General features: G+C 36.8%; 2 protein-coding genes across 2 annotated transcripts; one reads left to right on the forward strand and one right to left on the reverse strand.

Annotated features, from left to right (window-relative positions):
* Window positions 1–6407: 6407 nt before the first annotated feature.
* On the forward strand, window positions 6408–7243 carry LOC5574995 (mitochondrial import inner membrane translocase subunit Tim9). The gene is made up of 2 exons (XM_001655418.2): window positions 6408–6601; window positions 6896–7243. Exons 1-2 carry the CDS (start codon window positions 6551–6553, stop codon window positions 7124–7126), a joined length of 282 nt encoding a protein of 93 aa, XP_001655468.1. The 5' UTR covers window positions 6408–6550; the 3' UTR covers window positions 7127–7243.
* A 5419-nt stretch (window positions 7244–12662) lies between these two features.
* On the reverse strand, window positions 12663–13399 carry LOC5574994 (protein yippee). The gene is made up of 2 exons (XM_001655417.2): window positions 12966–13399; window positions 12663–12856 (listed from the first exon to the last, which is right to left on the reverse strand). The coding sequence occupies exons 1-2, from the start codon at window positions 13241–13243 to the stop codon at window positions 12787–12789; spliced, it is 348 nt and encodes a 115-aa protein (XP_001655467.1). The 5' UTR covers window positions 13244–13399; the 3' UTR covers window positions 12663–12786.
* Window positions 13400–21063: the final 7664 nt, after the last annotated feature.

Consider the following 21063-nt stretch of genomic DNA (forward strand, 5'->3'; position numbering starts at 1 on the left):
CTATTTCCAACAAAAAGTCACTAAAGTCACTTTTTTCAGGAAAATGGTCACTAAAGTCACTTTTTTCGTGATATGATGATAATGAAATTCATGGCTTTTCAAACACAAACAGAAAGAAATAGATATTTGTTAAGGCAAGTAAAGTGTGATTTTGAAATCAATGGGCCAGGTTTCTCAACTCAAAAAAATAGGGACCCCTGGCTAACTATATTATAATTGACTCTTTATTATGGAGAAATTCAGCCCGAGGCTGGTTCATCCCCGCCCTCCCGGCTAGCTTTTTGGAAAAATTCAAATGAATATTCGTGGACACTTCCAACGAAAATTTGAAAATTCCATGGAGAAGATTCTGGCAAAACTTAGAAAGTAACTTTGGGATGATTTTTTTCCCGAAATATTTTATTAAATTCTGGCAAAAAACAGGACTAATATCTGATCTGAGTAATCTACGACTATAGAAGAAATCCTAAACCAGCTTTTTGAAATTACATCATCCAAACTCTTCCGGAAGATGACCAAGAGAAGGCTAGGAATAACAACCAAGAAAAGGGTCTACCTCGTTTGGCATAATGCTATTTGGCATAATGTCGTTTGGCATACAGTTGTTTGCCATAACGTCGTTTGGCATAATAGTCGTTTGGCATAATTTGAAAAAAAAAAAAAAGATACTGCAATAGTACAGTCATATGCGGGACCATAAGATGCGTCAAAAAATACCATGCTCCTTTTTTTCAAATGACATGGAATAACTTGGGCGTTGGATATATTTTTGTTAAAAATGCGCTTAAATATCCCGGACATAATGACCCCGTAAGTCATGTGTAATGCAATTTCAAAATAGCTTTATAAGATATTGGTTTCCTTAAACAATGAAGATTAGAAGTATGTACTACCAATAACTGACAACGGAATATACGATCGTGAGCAGTTTATCCTTGCTTAATGAAAGGAATTATATCAAATTCAATGTTTTTCACAATTATGCCAAACGGCTATTATGCCAAATGGCGATTATGTCAAACGACCGTTATACCAAATGGCATTATGCCTATATGACTATATGCCAAACGGCATTATGCCATACGACATTATGCCAAACGGGATAGACCCCAAAAAAAAAACAGAATTTGTCAGAAACTCTCCCACACTCAAAATAATCCAAACGTCATTGTTACGTGAGCGATTCTCGCTGAAACCAGGCCGCCATCAGCACCCATCGTTAGAATTCCAATTTGATGTCACTGATCGCTAGTTTTCGATAAAATTTAAGGGTGGTCCTTTTTGTTTTCTCAAATTGGTGGACCCCTCGTACGCCTGCTAACTGAACAGTTTGCGAAAAAGCCCATTTTTTGATAAATCTTGGGTATTTCTTCACGGGATATGTCTCATATTTCGCTTGGAACACATAGCAAACTAAGTGGCATCGTATAGAGAAAGGATGTAGCTTTCATTTAAACTCGAACAAAATTTGGCGGCCAATTTTGTTAGAAAAATCGTTTTTTTGAATTCGCTAGTTTTGAATTCTGAGATCACCATCAGAAAGCTGAGGAAGAATTGCGTAAGATAGGCTACAGAACTAGGTGAGTAATGGTATTTACCCTATCAAATGAACGATTTTCTAAATCAGGTTATACGATTTTGACGTACATGGCGAGTGCAATCAATACAAAAATCTTTTTTGTACTACAAAGAAACAAGTTTGTTTTATTCGAGTCGAGTGAAGAATAATAATATTATTTTAAGTGAAAAAATCTGGCGGCCTTCTTGGATTTTGACGCCATCTTAATCTTAGGTAGAAGAATGAATTTTTCACCTTGATAGCACTCAGCATGTTGAATTTAGAGGCTATCAATAAAAAAAGGTTACGTATACTCTTCTTCTTATTATTCTTAATTTTCCTAACGTTACGTCCCTACTGGAACCAAGCCTGATACTCAGCTTTATTAGTCATAAATCCAGGTTATTTAATGAGAATTTTCTTTCATAATGCGATTTCTGACAACAAAATAATTCTTCGACATATCTTTGAATTCAGTAATAATGAATGAATAAATTCAATAGATTGTATTAAACAAACATTTTTTTACCATATGCATTATTGTTCATTGAATGAAGTTTATAGATTGCGCGTCGGAACATTAGTAAGTCTTGTGGTAATATCTTTAGTTTTAACGTAAAACATTGACAAAAGTGCATTAATTTAGAATGGAAATCTTAAATTTTGAACCAAACAAACATTCTTGATTTTCTGAGCCATAAAGAATCGTTTTTAGTACCGTGAATGTGAAAAATAGCGAGATTGATAGATGAGAAGCAGGTTTTTTTCTAATGTGGACGTAATGCCGAAACGCAGGTGTATTAATTCGAGGGTGGAAAATCTGGCGGCCATCTTGGATTTTAACACCATCTTGGTTTTTAGCAGTTGAATGATTTTTTACCATCTCAGTGCTCATCGTGTTGAATTATGAGGCCTCCGTTAAAAAAAAAACAATCAGATTCTATTTTTCTCATCTTATCTCAGCTGTTCAACTGATTGTTCATTTCTATCAATGGTTTTAGACCAAATAAATGAAAGAAATAATGTTATTTCCAACTCGAAGATATGCAGAAGAATAATTGAGGCAGTAAATAAGCGTTAAAAAATCATATTTGATAATTTGTTTTCAATGCTATTTTAGCTGAGGGGCTGGCTCTGTTCCAGTAGGGTCGTAACTTCAGGAAAAAGAAGAACAAGAAGAAGAATAAGTGTAACGGTAGCATTAAAATTCAACATGTTGAGTGCTATCAAGGTGAAAACTCATTCTACTACTTAAAACCAAGATGGCGTCAAAATCCAAGATGGCCACTCAAAATAATACTCCTATTCTTCATCTGTCTCAAATAATACACCAACGATTGAAAATTTGTTTCTTTGTTGTACAAAAAAATGATGTTTGCATTGATTGCACTCGTCGTATACGTCAAAATAGTAGAATATGATTTAGAAAATCGTTCATATGATAGGGTAAATACCATTGCTCACCGAGATTCTGTAGCCTATCTTACGCAATAGGGTCCTAAAGCCCTGTCCCAATTTTAGTGCCAAACGTTTAAGTTTAGGCCAAAAACACATGTTTACTCAATTTTCAAATGTTTTCCGTTGGTTTAAGCCCAAAAAACATTTTTTTAGATTTTGTCACATCCTTTGGCTTAAACTCAAATTTTGGGTGTATTTTGTTTTCCGTGTCCCTTACGAAATGTCAGATAGGCCTTTTCATGTGACAGATCCGTCTATGCATTTGTTTACATCGGTGGAGGACCGGTGCTAACACGGGCCTGTCATTTTCATAGAAGAAATGTCAAAGTGCTTCCCGATCAGCTGATTTGAGACGTCATTTGAATAGGCCTATAGGAGCAACCCCAGTGGTCGAACTAAAACCCCTGTGGTGTTTTTGTCGACTAAGCGAACGTCAAACATGATCAAAAGTGTCAAGGTTCATTTATGGACCAAATTTTTAAATTAAACATGACATAGTCATTATTTGAGCGGGAAAAATTGCTAAAGTAGTTACAGAAACATGCTTTTTCGTGTTATTAAATAAAAACAAGATTTCATTAAAAATTTTAGGACCCAATTTTTCCTCAGCTTTCTGATAGTGATTTCAGAATTCAAAACTAGCGGTGCGCTAATGATGAAAAAACGATTTTTCTAGCAAAATTCAAGATGGCGGCCAAATTCAAAATGGCCGCCAAAATGTTTTCGAGTTTAAATGAAAGCTATATCCTTTCTCTATACGATGCCACTGCTATGTGTTCCAAGCGAAATATGAGACATATCCCGTGAAGAAATACCCAAGATTTATCAAAAAATCTCGCATAACTTCTGATCTCGCCCTAAAAGCCACTGGTAACCATGTGTGCAGTTCGTTGTTTCTGAGCATTTGAATGGATTTTCATGTTATTTAACAACGCTATGGGGAAGAAAGGATAAATATTTACCTGCCCATGATGTTGGTTCGGATGCTATTTCTTTCATTTGCTCAGAAACAACGAGCTACGCACGTGATTACCAATGGCTTTTAGGGCGTTATCTCAGAGTATGCGAGAAATGGGCTTTTTCGCAAACTGTTCAGCTAGCTGGCGTACGAGGGGTCCACCAATTTGACAAAACAGAAAGGACCACCCTTAAGTTTTATCGAAAACTAGCGATCAGTGACATCAAATTGGAATAGGATCCTAAAGCCCTGTCCCGATTTTAGTGCCAAACGCTTAGTTTAAGCCAAAAACACATGTTTACTCAATTTTCTAATGTTTTCCGTTGGTTTAAGTCGAAAAAACATTTTTTTTAGATTTGGTCACACCCCTTGGCTTAAACTCAAATTTTGGGTGTATTTTGTTTTCCGTGTCCCTTCCGAAATGTCAGATAGGAACAACCCCAGTGTTGAAACTAAAACCGCTGTGGTGTTTTTGTCGACTAAGCGAACGTCAAACATGATCTCAAGTGTCAAGGTTCATTTATGGACCCAATTTTTAAATTAAAGTTTAAATATGATATAGCCGTTATTTGAGCGGGAAAAAATGCTTAAGTAGTTGAAGTAACATGCTCTTTCGGGTTGTTAAATCAGGGTGTCGACTATCTGGAAAAACCTGGAAAGTCAGGGAATGTCAGGGAATTTATTTTTGACCTGGAAAGTCAGGGAAAATCAGGGAATTTCACTTGAGGTCAGGGAAAAAATATCAATACTACAACATCAAACGAGTTTATTGTCTGCAAAGTAATTGTTTATGCTAAATGAATACACCTTCAGCATGGCTTTGATTAGCAGCCGTGGACTTTAACCACTCGACTAAGGACCCAGGACCCAGAAATTCTGAGGATGATTCTCAAAGTTCCTCGATTATTTTTAGTAATCCAGAAAATCATTGAAAAACAGAAATTTCAAGAATAGCATTTGAATTAACCTTGATAATCTATTGACCAGTGGTGGGTATGGTAATAGTAGTAGGCTTGAATTTCACGTAAACCACGTGGCTCTTCCCAGTTCAGTAGTTCATCAAGTAGCCTATGTTGTGTGCATGAATTTTCTAAAACGTTAGTGTCGTTGAAGGTGGCTAAATCCGTCATTGATTTCGAAATTTTGAAAAACAGTTTTTTTGTTCCAAACTAAGAACATTTACTGGAAAATGTGTTCACTGTATTCTATTCTGCAACCAAAACACAGTGAACACATTTTCATTGAATATTTTTTAGTTTTGAACAGAAAAACTGCTTGTTAATGCTATTTTTAGAAATATTTAAGACTGAAAGACATTCTCTAACAATTTTAGAGAATCTTGGAGATGAGGAGCTTCTGGAGAAAATCTTTCAAGAGTTCATTGAGAAGTATTGAAGGAATATCTGGAAAAAATCTTAAGAATTTCTGAGCAATCTATGTGGAATTCCTTGAAGAAATTCTCCAAGAAAGTTTAATGGCAATGGCTAGAATTTTGCCTGGAAAAAGCCAAATTTTTGGATAGCTTTTCTCCACTAAAAAAAGTATGGTGGATGATCGTAATAGTGTTGCCTCTTGTATAAAAAAGGAAGGAGGACCAAAATTTTCGTTCATCCCTAAAATTTTAAATTAGGTCTGAGCTAGTTCACTAGCCGAGAACATCTTTGTTCATACGGATCTTCAAGTTTTAAATGTAAATAGATTCTCAATTGTTCAGTTTTATCATATCAACTTTCAAGAATGTCATCTGGCAGGTACATATATCTCAATAAAGCAAAAGCCTTTGATCAGTTTATTCATACGACCTATAACATAATGAATATGAATCTTCTTGTAAAAATCTTACTTATTTCGGTTCAAATTAATCAACTCAGTGGTCTGGAACTTTTTTTGGAAAATGACTGGAAGGTCAGGGAAAGTCAGGGAATTTTATTTTCAAAATTGAATCGACACCCTGGGTTGTTAAATAAAAACAAGATATTATTAAAAAATTTAGGACCCAATTCAGTAAAGTTTGAACATCAGTGATTTCGAATAAAAAAGCTGAAAGTTCGGTATTTATTTTTGAAATTTACGGTTCCAACACCGCAGAGTCTATGAATGGAGAGTTGCGCGAAGAGTGAAACCAAATCTACCTATCGAACTGTCAAACCGTCTACCTATCGAGCAGACCAGCAAAACAGATAGGGGCTGTTGTTATAGACTAGCAGGTCTGCACCAAAAAGCGAGAAAAGAAAAGATAGGGGCTGTTTTCGAAGTTGAAGAAGAACAACCATCCAAAGAAGTCTCTTCGCGCAACTCTCCTTTCATAGACTCTGCAACACCGTAAAAAATATTACCGAACGGATAAACTGAGATTGAGTGTGTAGTTTGTGTCCCCGCTAAAATCGTGCATCGCTTCAGAGCTCATCTTATTTCCACTGGGCTTCTGTTGTGACGTAATAAATCGCAAAACGTCAAAGCAACAAAATTACAGCAGCAGGATTATCGTTTTAGGCCCAGCGAGCGATTCGATTCTGTAAAATACGAATTAAATAACAGAAAATCTACGACTAAACAGGTTAACCACCTCCAGAACCATGGCCGCACAAGTGACCATTGATCAGCTTGATAAGGATCAGATCAAGTCGGTGAGTATCGATTCTTCAACAGGATTCAAGGCCGTCGCACTAGAACTAACCTTGCTTGGGGACGGACCTGGTGTAGTGGTTAGAACATTCGCCTCTCACGCCGAGGACCTGGGATCGAATCCCATCCCCGACATAGTCACTTATGACGTAAAAAGTTATAGTGACGACTTCCTTCGGAAGGGAAGTAAAGCCGTTGGTCCCGAGATGAACTAGCCTAGGGCTAAAAATCTCGTTAATAAAGTCAAACCAACCAACCAACCTTGCTTCCATCCCGTGGTTTACCCCTCTTTTTAGTTCTCCGATTTCCTGCTGTCGTACAATAAACTGTCGGAACTGTGCTTTATCGATTGCGTGAATGAATTTACCGGCCGAAGCGTTTCCGACAAGGAGGACAAATGCTCGCTGAACTGTATGGAAAAGTTCCTGAAGATGAACCAGCGGGTGTCGCAACGATTCCAGGAGTTCCAAATGTTGGCCAACGAGAATGCTTTGGCCGCAGCTCAGAAGCTGGGCGGTGGTAAATGAGAATACTAGCTTTTTAACAGTGAATTAGTTGTGTACAAATGGAACAGTTTTGTTTTAAGCATTAAATTTATTTTATTTCAGCCAATGGTAATAAACATGATTTATAATGGTTAATAATGTGATCTGATTACTAATCTGTTACGTTGGGCATTTCAGGGCTGTTAGCAGGTCTCTTTTAAGAGATGTGGTCACTATTCCAATGTGTTTCATTGTTGATTAAGAGTTTCTAAAGTCTCTTCTTTTTCTTGGCACTACATCCACACTGGGACAGAGCCTGCTTCTCAACTGTTCAATGAGCGTTTCCACAGTTTTTAACTGAGAGCTTTATTCGCCAAAGTTGCTATTTTTGCATTCCTATATCGTGTGGCAGGTACGATGATACTCTATGCCCAGGGTAGTCTAGAAAATTTCCATTGTGAAAAGATCCTGGACCGATCGAGAATTGAACCCAAACATCTTCAGCATGGCTTGGCTTTGTAGCCGCGGACTTTAACCACTCGGCTAAGGAAGGCCTAAAGTCCCTATTTTGACCAAATTTGACTCTGATGCAAAATTCTTAAAGTTCTTATAAGAATTTGGTCCTAAAATGTTTAATGAATTCTTTTTTTTTTATTTAATAATACAAAAGAGCATGTTATTGCAACTACTTTAGCAAGTTTTCCAGCTCAAATAACGGCTATAACATTTTTAAACTTCAATTTTAAAAATGGTTCCAAATATGAACCTTGACACTTGTGATCTTGTTTGACATTCACTTTTTCGACAAAAATGCCACAGGGCATATAGTTTTAACACTGGGGTTGTCAGATAGGCATTTCGGAAGGGACACGGAAAACAAAACATACCCAACATTTGAGTTTAAACCAAAGGATGTGACAAAATCTCAAAAATCATAAAGAAATGTTTTCTGTACTTAAACCAATGAAAATCATTTAAAAATTGAGTAAACATGTGTTTCTGCCCTAAACTTAAGCGTTTGGTACTAAAATTAAGACAGGGCTTTAGGACCCTAGAACTGATAAAATGATTAAAAGACTATCTTTATGAATTTCTCAGATTATTCCGAGAAGAATTCCTGAAGGATTCTTTAGAATAATTCCTAAAGATATACTTTTCAGAAATTTCAGGTTGAAATTTTGCACAAATTCAAAATAACAGTCCTAAGATATCTCTGGAGAAAACAGTTTAATTCTCGCATAACTTATGATCTTGCCCTAAAAGCCATTGGTAACCATGTGTGTAGCTAGTTGTTTCTGAGCATATGAATGGATTTACATGCTATTTAAGAACGCTATGGGGAAGAGATCATTCTCTACCTGCCCGTGATGTTGGTTTGAATGCTTGTTCTTTCATTTGCTCAGAAACAACGAGCTACACACGTGGTTCTTCTTCTTCTTGGCATTACGTCCTTACTGAGACAGAGCCTGCTTCTCAGCTTAATGTTCTAATGAGCACTTCCACAGTTATGATCTGAGAGCTTTCTTTGCCAAAGTTGCCATTTCACATTCGTATATCGTGTGGCAGGTACGATGATACCAAAAAGACCTTCATGTCCCTTGCAGTTGCCCAAAATTTTATGGCTCATAAGGTAATCTAGAATGCCGTGAAAAGTGTACTGCGATCTATCAAACTTGGGTACCTTTTGCACTACCGAGGGACCAAATGCAGTACTAGAAGTGGTACCCAATCTGAGCCCGAGTGCGACGGACCTGATGATACTCTTGCCCAAGGAAGTCAAGGAAATTTCCATTACGAAAAGATCCTGAACCAACCGGGAATCGAACCCAGACACATTCAGCATGACTTTGCTTTGTAGCCGCGGACTCTAACCATACGGCTAAGAAAGGCCAAACTAAACACGTGATTACCAATGGCTTTTAGGGCGTTATCCCAGGGTATGCGAGAATTCTTGAAGATGTTCTTTACGTAAATATTAAATGAAGTCCTAGAGAAAACAATGGAAGAATCACTGGATCAAATTCCTGAAGGACTTAAAATGTTCTCTGATTTTTTTTAAAATAACTTTTGGAGCAATTCCTAGTGGAATATCGGAGGTTATGAAGAAATCTTCGGAGTGATATCAGAAGAATCTTTGCTAAATTTCTGAATTAATTCCAAATTAAGGGGACACGGGAAACCGTGTTAGTTTCCCTATCTTTTGTCTCACTCTAACAATCATCATCAAAACTTTGTGGAAGCAAATCTCGAGTTTTAGTGAACCGATGAAGCTGAAAATTGATTGAGTTGTGTACTACATATGTAGAATCATAGTGATACATTTTTCGCATCGATATATGGAGTGGTTCTTGGGATTTGCTTCTTGAAATGGATATGGTGCTTATGATGACGTCCCGTGCGGCCTTAAACCTCTGGATAACATATACAGTACAGCTGGGGGATGCGAATTGGAAATCAACAAGCAGCCAGGCTGCTGGCAATCTTAAATTTTCGTAAAAATGATCTGAGTGTGCCTAGAAATGTACGGTCATGATTTCGTCACGCTAAAATTTGTTATATAATTTATATAACACAAAGACCAGACCACCAACGGTTAATAAAAAATGTACTTAGTCTAAATTATGCATGGGTATTTTACAACATTTCTGAAATATGTCTCTAAATAACATACCCCGGATAAAAACGTATCATTCAGTGAATGGAATAAACCATTAATGTACAATATAACGTATTGGATACAATACAGCGTATTGTGATTGAATGTCGAAGTAATATTATTCTTGTTTGGATATACAATTAAAAACAATATAATATATTGTAACAGAACATTGTATTGTTTTTAATTGGTTTTATACCTTACAATTTTGGTCAAATTCCTATTTTCGCGTAAAACAACTGTTGCTTTTTTCTATGTAGCTTTGCTGAAAGAAATAAACAAAACAAGTTCAGAAAGCAAGAAATGTTGGGTGAAAAATATTCAAAAAGTGAAAATAAGTAGTTTTTTAGAAGTCACTTGACATTAGCTGTAACGACGAATGCAACCATGATACAGTTCGTTGAATTGTTTTTAAATTGTACAACAATACACGAATTGCTAATCAAGACAATACATGAACATTATATCGTATTGTATTTTCAAAATGTTTGTATGAGAAAATATCTATATTTGTATTGTTACGATACTTAACCACCCATACATTATATTGCAAAAATCTCATATACCATACAGTGAACTGTTCAAAACAATATATTGTACTATAATTGTATTGTCATTTTACATATACTGTATTGTATTTCCAATATATTGAATGGTACTGTTACAATACGTTATATTGTTTTTGTATTGTATTTTTTATTCGGGACGGCTAGCAATATTCTGATTTGGTATATTTATTGGGTTAATTGCCTACACCGAAATGATGAAGATTTGTGTGAAGTATTTTAAGGGTGCACTTTAACTGTGGTTTTCTGCGACAACCATAAACAAACAATGGTTAGCACTCGTTTGTGTTCAATTTGTACAACCTAAATCAAGCATGATTTTTCAAATCGGCGTATCTAACACTCGGATGGTTTCGAGAAAAATGCGATGCAAAATATTGTAAAGCATTTTAAATCCTGTTTAAAATGTTTTGCCTTTTTTCTATTGCGATGTCTACTATAAGTTGAAAAAAAGAACACTGTTTCTAACCACTATTAAACAAATCCGATTTGTTTTGAATTTAATTGAAAAACAGGTAAAATTAGAGAATAAACCCTTTTGCTTTGTGCTGCTCACATACACCATGGATGATTCGTCGATACCATACCTTGATTGATACATACACCTTGCTTGATGCGTCGGTTTGACAGTTCGTTTTGCACATCCGTCACGTCATATACACCAGTATTGTTTTGAAGTTGCACATACACCGGTTTGCAAATTCCCATAAAACTTATTAAACTTAGTCAATTCGTCAGTTTCAACTTTCAACGACAACGAATATTAGTTTCCGAATGTTTCCAATTTCAACTCGACTAAGAGGAGCACCGGACGGAGCCGTAAATAACAAAAGCAGGAGGAGAACAGTTCTTGTACGAAATTTGGTGAGAAATATTGTCTTAAACCGAATACTGATGATGTTCCACATCAGTTTGCCGACCCGTCAGCTCGCTCAACTGTGGAAATCCAATTCTCCCGATTTCTAACATGTTTAGTGATTTGGAAACAGTATGACGTATCTGGTGTTCGAAATTTTATGTTTTGATTCTACATATAGGTCGCTTTACTATGAGCATATGTACGGTGTATGTGCTAGCATGAAAAATGTTGACAGTTGAGTCGCTTTGCAAACGAAGGGTGTATGTAGCCAAATTAAAAACACTGAGTAAAGTGCACATAGGGCATAATTTTAATTTATTTCTAAAAATCAAAAAATGGATGTAGGAATACTTTTATAGACACAATAGGTAGATTATGCGTTTGTCAAGCCCATGCAAAGCAAATCTCGATTTGTTTATTTTTGCAGATACGTCGGATTGAAAAGTTTGGCTTGAAATGTTTGAGTCCGCACCCCTTAGCAGTACAGTAATACTTGTTGTAAAGTCACGGGAAATTCTTTTTAGAAGTAGTGAACTAGTAGTTGGATGGTACACAAATTATGTCACGCTAAATCTCGACTTTTTTAATCCCCCCCCCCCTCTTGTCATGCTTATGAGTCCTTTAAAATTGTGTAGGGCTTGTCACGCTATGCCTGACTCCCCCTTGGAGAGTGATATTATGTGTGTACTACCCCAGTGTACAAATGAAACTATTTCGCTTAAGTATTAAATTTTATTTATATTTGCCGGTGTAATAAACATGATTTATGATTAATTTTGTGGTTTATTACTAATTTATTACGATGGGTATTTGCCGTATTTGCTTATAACACTAGAATTATGCGCATTTTGATTCACACAAATCTCGCGTAACAATTCTAAAGGGCCAATGATCAAATTGTAAACAAATCGGGTTTTGATACCATTCGATAGCATCTCCCAACACCCACAAACTATGCAAACATTGTCAACATAATCATAAAACTTACCGTTATAAACTTGATTTTCAAAACGGCCAATAATCGCTTTTTTCCAAATCATTCATTGGCCCCCGCTCGAAAAGGCCAATGATCGGTTCTCGCTCCATCAAGAGGGCCTACAATCGGAAAATTTCGCAAACTGTCATTGGCCTTAGCATGGTGAGAGGCCAATGACTCTCTCCTGCTCATTCATTGAAAACCGAAAAGGCCTAGCCTTGGGCCAAGCACGCTAATAAAATTCTATTTTGGCCAATAAAAAAGGCCCATGCCTTGTTGAAAATCGAAAATGGGCCAAGCATTTAAACTCATCATTTTTTCCACATTTTTGTCAGTTTTCAGAATAAAATCGATTATTAGCGTGTAGTAATAGTAAATCGTCACTCAACTAGCAAGAAATCACATTGATTGATTTGAATACTGAGAAATACGAATTGAAAATGTGGTGAATAATATTCAAATCGAATTTTCTCAGAGTCAACGATCTGATGATTGGCCCTTTTGAATTGTTACGCGAGAAATATCGAAATTCTTATAATCAATCATACGCCGAAAGTCACTTAACCTATGATGATAATTTAATCAGCAGTTCTGTATCATTTTAAATTTAGATTTTTAGAATTCGACTGGGTCGAACAGAAAAGGTCACGCCTCCGGGAAACCCTCCGATTCGGTAATCAAAGCGTGCTCCAAAATCACCCGACCTTCCTTGTATCTATAAGTGAAAGCATAAAAAATCATCTACCCATTTCGACTCAGTGTATTGACTACGTCACTGAATTTTATTGTTATGGAAGATGAAAAACAAAAACATCGACACTTACTTCTGAGATTCCTCGGTGGCAAATTCGTACATCCATCCGAGTTTGGCCTTGCAGTTCTTGCACATCACGTCCCGAACCATGTGCCGTCCGGTGAGCATGACCCGATCCTGCACCGGAGAGTAGGTCAAATTGACGACCCGTTTGAACAGGTAGGCCCTCCCAGTGGCCCCCGTAAATCTGGTGCTGATCAGTTCCCGTTTGTTGGTCAGATTGGTTTCGCAAGCCGCGCACGAGTACAGCTTCTGCCCGCCAATGTGGTCGAGGAATATCTTGCCCATATTGGTTTGGAATTACTTTACCGATAGGGAGATGAAAATTTGCAATTTCCTGGATTTTCCAACGATTTTCTGCTGAAGGCAGAATGACGACTTTCACAAATTTGATGACGACTGGCGAGCTAATCACTGAAAATTTCCTTTGTTTTGATTTGGGGGGGACGCACCGAGGGATTACTCACTAGCGCGGTTTGGTCCAATGTTAAATCAATGGGTTCGACACGGTAAAAAATATAGAATAAAATGATTACCTTTCAAATTTAACAGCCATTTTTAGCGTGAAAAAATCCGCTTTCGAGCTACACTATCTATCTATCTTTTTATTAACGAGATTTTTAGCCATGGGCTAGTTCATCTCGGGACCAACGGCTTTACTTCCCTTCCGAAGGAAGTCGTCACTGGATTTTTTTAGTGACTCTCGGAGATGGGATTCGATCCCAGGTCCGAAGAGCTGAGCTCCTCCAAACTTACTTAGCGAGAAGCACCTGCTGAGCTGTTAATCTTCAAATTGCCAATCCAGCATCTGGATTGTGAAATCGCTCAAGATTTCTAGGTTGACCGACCCCAACCCCCCCGCGCAGTGACAGATAACGCAATTTTCACGTACCTATTTGCAACGTAAACAATGGGGCCATCCACCGCTGCCGGCACGATTTTTCACTATGGCAGATCGGAATTTTGTTTCGTTGTTGACGGATGCAAAACAACAAATGGTATGAAATACAATAAGGGCGAATCTGATATTTTCGTCTGCCAATGGAAATAAATTTAATAAAATCATCAAGTTTAAGCACAATGAACATAAGAGCGCAGCAATAGACCATTTCCATCAGACCTTACCCCCTATTTTTATATTTTTCTTCGAAAGACGATTATTTTTAATGATTATTGACGCTTTCAGATCTAATTTATATGCACTCCTGATTTTATTGTAAATTTTTGAAAATTCGAGAATTTACCACATTTTGAGTAGTGCGGCACAGTTGTTTCAACCCTGTGGGTAAACAAAGTGGAGATTTTCCCACAACTTTCAAAACCCCTGCGCTGAGTGTTTGTAGATATGACGAAATGTCAATGTCAAATCAAGCACACGAGACGACACGACAAAATGGAGAAATCTGAGGTCCGACGGGCAAGCTTCGTTGTAAATGAAGCCCATCCTTTACTATTGTACTTATAACAAAAACTTTTACCGGAAGACGACGGCTAATAGACCGTTTTAAGCTTAGCATGTGATGGAATTCTCCTTGGAAGCATTTCTGCAACGCTGCGGAACGTTTTCTACAAGAGGGGCATATTGGCCGGTTTGTTTTGAAACGTCAAGAATTGGACCGTTTGCAGATTTTTCGGGGAGACCTACGAGAGTGGTAAAATGGGGAAGTATGTATAATCCATTGGTCATATGGTTCCGGAACAGCTTGACGACATAAGCAGCAGATATCAAACGGTAGGGTAAACAGGTATAGGCCCCCCTAAGGAAAAACTACTCTATCGCAGTGGCAAATCCATTACTTATACAGTTTTTGGTGTCAAAGTGTTATTTACTTAGTTAATCATGCTTTGCATGCAACTTTCTCTTGCCAGGTAGCTTCTAAAGCGAGTACAAGACGTTATCTGCAAAAGGTCCAATTCTTGACGTTTCAAAACAAACCGGCCAATATGCCCCTCTTGTAGAAAACGTTCCGCAGCGTTGCAGAAATGCTTCCAAGGAGAATTCCATCACATGCTAAGCTTAAAACGGTCTATTAGCAGTCGTCTTCCGGTAAAAGTTTTTGTTATAAGTACAATAGTAAAGGATGGGCTTCATTTACAACGAAGCTTGCCCATCGGACCTCAGATTTCTCCATTTTGTCGTGTCGTCTCGTGTGCTTGATTTGAAATTGACATTTCGTCATATCTACAAACACTCAGCGCAGGGGTTTTGAAAGTTGTGGGAAAATCTCCACTTTGTTTACCCACAGGGTTGAAACAACTGTGCCGCACTACTCAAAATGTGGTAAATTCTCGAATTTTCAAAAATTTACAATAAAATCAGGAGTGCATATAAATTAGATCTGAAAGCGTCAATAATCATTAAAAATAATCGTCTTTCGAAGAAAAATATAAAAATAGGGGGTAAGGTCTGACGGAAATGGTCTATTCGTTCGGTGAAAAGATTAAACGACCTGTTAGTGCTTTATTTTGCGGGAAAGTAATCCATGAGAAATTACCAGGCTATCAACATGATGGAGACACCATCTTCTATGGTGACAGAGGGCTCGATTGGCTTGTCAGGTAGATCGGGCCCGGGACATCCTTGGGTTTATTCTACGACTGGCGTGAGGTGACAATTGTCGGCGTCGTATAGCGAGGTGACAATTCTCGACTCGAGTGAAGTGACTCGCCGTGTAAATCAAATGGAGAGTCACTTCACTCGAGTCGAGAATTGTCACCTCGCTATACGAGACCGACAATTGTCACCTCACGCCAGTCGTAGAATAAACCCACCTGTCTACTGCAAATCGCTGCAGTTGATATAGGGCATGTCCATTGCCTGGAAATTACTCACAATCACTGATTTTGTGGATCGCTTTTCTGCTCTCAAAAGAAATATTGTGGGCCTCGTGGCCGTGCGGTTAGTGTCATGGGGTATGGGTTCGATTCCCGCTTCAGCCATTGAAACTTTTCGTCAGGAATGTTTCTCGGCTGTGCCACTGGAGCATGCTTGTCCTTGTCTAGTGTTAAGTTACAGTTTATGCAGCTAAATGGCTGTAGACGGTGTCCTTGTCTTGATTTTTTTTTCTATGCGGCTTTGAATTCTTTTTCTCATACTCGCCACCAGAGGTCTAAGTTTCAATCAAATAAGCCTATGAACTAATGTACGATGACGTCACGCTGCAACTTCCAGCGAGAGGAAAACCTTTACTGCATACAGAAAAATGTATAAAAATGTACAGGTCGGACTCGAGTATCGATTTTTTTTTTCACTCCGGATAATCGAATCCTCCGGATAACCGAATCACTAGGAAAAAAATTGAAATCTTCAATAAATGAACTTAAACATTATCTCTTTTCGTTGTTTTATTTATATCAGTGCTCCCCAAACTTTTTCAACTTTCGCCCCCTTGAGCCCAATATTTATCTGGAACCGCCCCCCTGATATGTTGTTCAAATATTTTATTTCTCGCATAACTTCTGATCTCGCCCTAAAAGCCATTGGTAACCATGTGTGTAGCTCGTTGTTTCTGAGCATTTGAATGGATTTTATTGCTATTTAACAACGCTATGGGGAAGAAAGGATCATTATCTACCTGCCCGTGATGTTGGTTTGGATGCTTATTCCTTCTTTTGCTCAGAAACAACGAGCTACACAGGTGGCTACCAATGGCTTTTAGGGCGTTATCTCAGAGTATGCGAGATTTGAGCGTTGTACGTAAAAAAATGTCCTCGACTCGCATATCCATAGAATCATAATACAATACTTATTGTGTACATTAACAGGGTGTCGATTCAATTTTGAAAATAAAATTCCCTGACTTTCCCTGACCTTCCAGTCATTTTCCAAAAAAAGTTCCAGACCACTGAGTTGATTAATTTGAACCGAAATAAGTAAGATTTTTACAAGAAGATTCATATTCATTATGTTATAGGTCGTATGAATAAACTGATCAAAGGCTTTTGCTTTATTGAGATATATGTACCTGCCAGATGACATTCTTGAAAGTTGATATGATAAAACTGAACAATTGAGAATCTATTTACATTTAAAACTTGAAGATCCGTATGAACAAAGATGTTCTCGGCTAGTGAACTAGCTCAGACCTAATTTAAAATTTTAGGGATGAACGAAAATTTTGGTCCTCCTTCCTTTTTATACAAGAGGCAACACTATTACGATCATCCACCATACTTTTTTTAGTGGAGAAAAGCTATCCAAAAATTTGGCTTTTTCCAGGCAAAATTCTAGCCATTGCCATTAAACTTTCTTGGAGAATTTCTTCAAGGAATTCCACATAGATTGCTCAGAAATTCTTAAGATTTTTTCCAGATATTCCTTCAATACTTCTCAATGAACTCTTGAAAGATTTTCTCCAGAAGCTCCTCATCTCCAAGATTCTCTAAAATTGTTAGAGAATGTCTTTCAGTCTTAAATATTTCTAAAAATAGCATTAACAAGCAGTTTTTCTGTTCAAAACTAAAAAATATTCAATGAAAATGTGTTCACTGTGTTTTGGTTGCAGAATAGAATACAGTGAACACATTTTCCAGTAAATGTTCTTAGTTTGGAACAAAAAAACTGTTTTTCAAAATTTCGAAATCAATGACGGATTTAGCCACCTTCAACGACACTAACGTTTTAGAAAATTCATGCACACAACATAGGCTACTTGATGAACTACTGAACTGGGAAGAGCCACGTGGTTTACGTGAAATTCAAGCCTACTACTATTACCATACCCACCACTGGTCAATAGATTATCAAGGTTAATTCAAATGCTATTCTTGAAATTTCTGTTTTTCAATGATTTTCTGGATTACTAAAAATAATCGAGGAACTTTGAGAATCATCCTCAGAATTTCTGGGTCCTGGGTCCTTAGTCGAGTGGTTAAAGTCCACGGCTGCTAATCAAAGCCATGCTGAAGGTGTATTCATTTAGCATAAACAATTACTTTGCAGACAATAAACTCGTTTGATGTTGTAGTATTGATATTTTTTCCCTGACCTCAAGTGAAATTCCCTGATTTTCCCTGACTTTCCAGGTCAAAAATAAATTCCCTGACATTCCCTGACTTTCCAGGTTTTTCCAGATAGTCGACACCCTGATTAAAAAAAACTTAAATATCGATAACTCACAATGAGGAATGATTTACTGGACTGTAATTTATAATAACAATTTCTTGCGTACATTATAGACTGCTAAATCAGTATTTGATACAAAATCGGCCCAGTTCCCACTATTCAAATGTAATGTATGCATAGTTGGCGCTTGTGACCTAGTTGGTGTGAAGTTCTTCAAGTTCCAGAGTGTTTTTCAACTATTTTTTTTAATACAACATAAAGAGGGTATTTTTTCCAACACGAAAACAAATTCAGATTTTTTCGGACGTTCTGAAGGTTCAAATCGAACGCATCTCTGGTATTTCTTAATTTCTTTTTTTAACAGAGTGTTTTTCGTCCTCGACATCAAGCGGTTTTATCGTTGGAACCCGATTTTTAGCCGCCAAATTTTTTAAAAAATGTTTCTAAAGTGAATTGTGCCTTAGGAACTGATAAGAATGAGTGCAAGCTAAACATCAAAATGGGTACTGTAGTTTTTATCGTATGAAGCTGGATGCCATTATATGAAATATTAGCTCAAAGCTCCCTTATAAAACCTTATATAAAATACAGTCGACTCTCCATAACTCGATATTCAAGGGACCATCGACTTAAAGAATTATCGAGTTATAGAATGTACTGAAACAAAAAATCACAAAATCGAAGGAAAAAAATTATGTATTTCTAATACATAAATGATCACCTCTGTAAGAAAGTAATATTATTTTGTTGATTGTACTTTAAAAACTATTATTTGAATTTTTTTTGAAATGCTCGAATAATCACATTATTTTGACTGACAATTTTTTTTTTTTTTATTTTCATGTTTTTCAACTTTTACTACAACTTGCAAGTATTTTTTCATCTCCAAACAAAACCACGTTTCCTAAAAAAAAAAAGATTTTAAAATAGATATCGAGTTATAGAAACATCGACTTATGGAGAGCACGAGGTATGGAAATTTGAAGGGATCGAAAAATCCATCGAGTTATAGAGTATATCGAGTTATAGAACATCGAGTTGTGGAGAGTCGACTGTATTTAACATCTGCAAAAAATCCTAAAAATTCTCAGATATGTGTTTTGTATATCCAAAATATGTTGTGTGTTTCAAATGTTATTTGTGACTATTTTTTCCGACCTTGGGAAAATTTCAAATACCGTCCATTCCTAACTCACATGTTTTTCACAAACATTTTGTGTTTGACAATCAGCTAGTGTTGTATATCATAATTTTAAAATGACCATGATATCTCGAAAACTTATTCATACAGACTCAAGTCGAAAAAGTATACAAACTTACTTTATCGATCCTACGTGCTAAGCAGGCGGAATTCTATACGTACCGCTCAGTACCAACTCAACTTTTCACTTTTAAAACGTTTAATTTCCGGATTTACAAAATGACGAAAGTAAGATTTTCAACTTTCGCAACCTAACCACTACTTTCGCCGCCCGCTGTATGGAGAGACAAAGTGACTTACCCACGAATCAAAACAAAACACTACTTGAGTCGATTTTACACTGGTAGAAAAACGTCGCAAGTAACTGAATAAAACGGCTTATCATTTTGTCATAAAATTTTTGTTTGAAATAATAGGAACTCCATAGTTTTTGAACGCGAGCCCATTGTATGCAAAATTTAAGAAATGTACACGTCGAAAAAAATTTAAAAATGTGATTTATTTTGAAACAGTTTTAGAAGACAGGTTGTGATTCTTCTGAATTAATTTTCTCAAAACCGTATGAAAGTTACTTACGTCGATTTGAAAAAGTAATCGAGATATAACGGTGAAAGGTAACATAGTCCTTGACATATTTAGGTTTGGAACTTATTATTATCTTTATTATCGAGACTTTCAGCCGTTGTCTCCGTTCGTCTCCGAAGTTTGGAATTGATTAACCTTCAGATGTGCGAATTCGCCCACTTTGGAAATCACTGATTTATATGATGCGGTGGCGTAGCCGGAAATTATTTCTAAGGAACAGTAGGGGTCTTTACGAGAAAATAGTTTTTTTGATCGGCATACACAAGAAACCACTTTTTCATACCCCCTTATTTCTTAAATACGTTAAATCTGCAAAACCATTCATATTGTATATTGCAGTACCAAATTATTTCAGATTTATGTATAAAAATTGAAAAACAAGAACATCAAAAAACAAATTCCGGATAATCGAGTCTAAAATTCCGGATAATCGAATCCCGGATAATTGAGTCACCGGATAATCGAGTCTCCGGATAATCGAGTCCGACCTTTTTTTTATTTATTTATTTATGGGGAAAAGCCGAGATTCGAATTTTGACACTTTAGCGGGTCACGTTTCTCAATAGAGCTTAGTGACATTTGAACACACGTAGACTAGCATACGCTCGTCATACACAGTTTGTTTTTGTTTTCCTCAAAGAAACTTGCACACGCTTTCCAAACTCATCAAAATGCATATGGAAATATTACCCAATTTGCAAAATATATACCCGGGTTCTGGGTGTTTTTCGAGACAGAGTGCATATTGTTTTCCTCTAACAGGGCTGGTAGCAGTCAGACAGCAAAATAATAGTGACTTTAGTGACTAAAATGAATAAAAAAGTGACCAAATAGTGACTCAAAGTGGCTTCAAAACTTTGAGGATTTGTCAAAAAATAATGAATTATAATGAAAATACGTTCTGCATGTACATTAAACAATCTACATATTATATGAAATTAAGAATGTAGTGGACTGCAGATATTTGGGATATTTTTTAACAGCTCTTTATCCGAGATAAGACTTGATTGCGAATGGTCAAAAAACGTGGTGCATTGAGGATTTCACACCTATTTTTTACGAGACGAATACGCTTGACAGGGACTTCTAATTCGAATATCTTATTTTAGTCGGTAGACAACTCGTAGTTTATCAAATCCAAAATCAAGCTTTATCCACTGTTCAAGAAGAACATACTACCATCACCAGTATTCGCTCATGCCCCTATTTCCGCTTACTAGTGTAAACATTGATTTTACGTGTCAAAATTCAAAATCT

Source organism: Aedes aegypti, chromosome 1 (assembly GCF_002204515.2).
Source record: "Aedes aegypti strain LVP_AGWG chromosome 1, AaegL5.0 Primary Assembly, whole genome shotgun sequence".
Classification (NCBI taxonomy): Eukaryota; Metazoa; Arthropoda; class Insecta; order Diptera; family Culicidae; genus Aedes; species Aedes aegypti.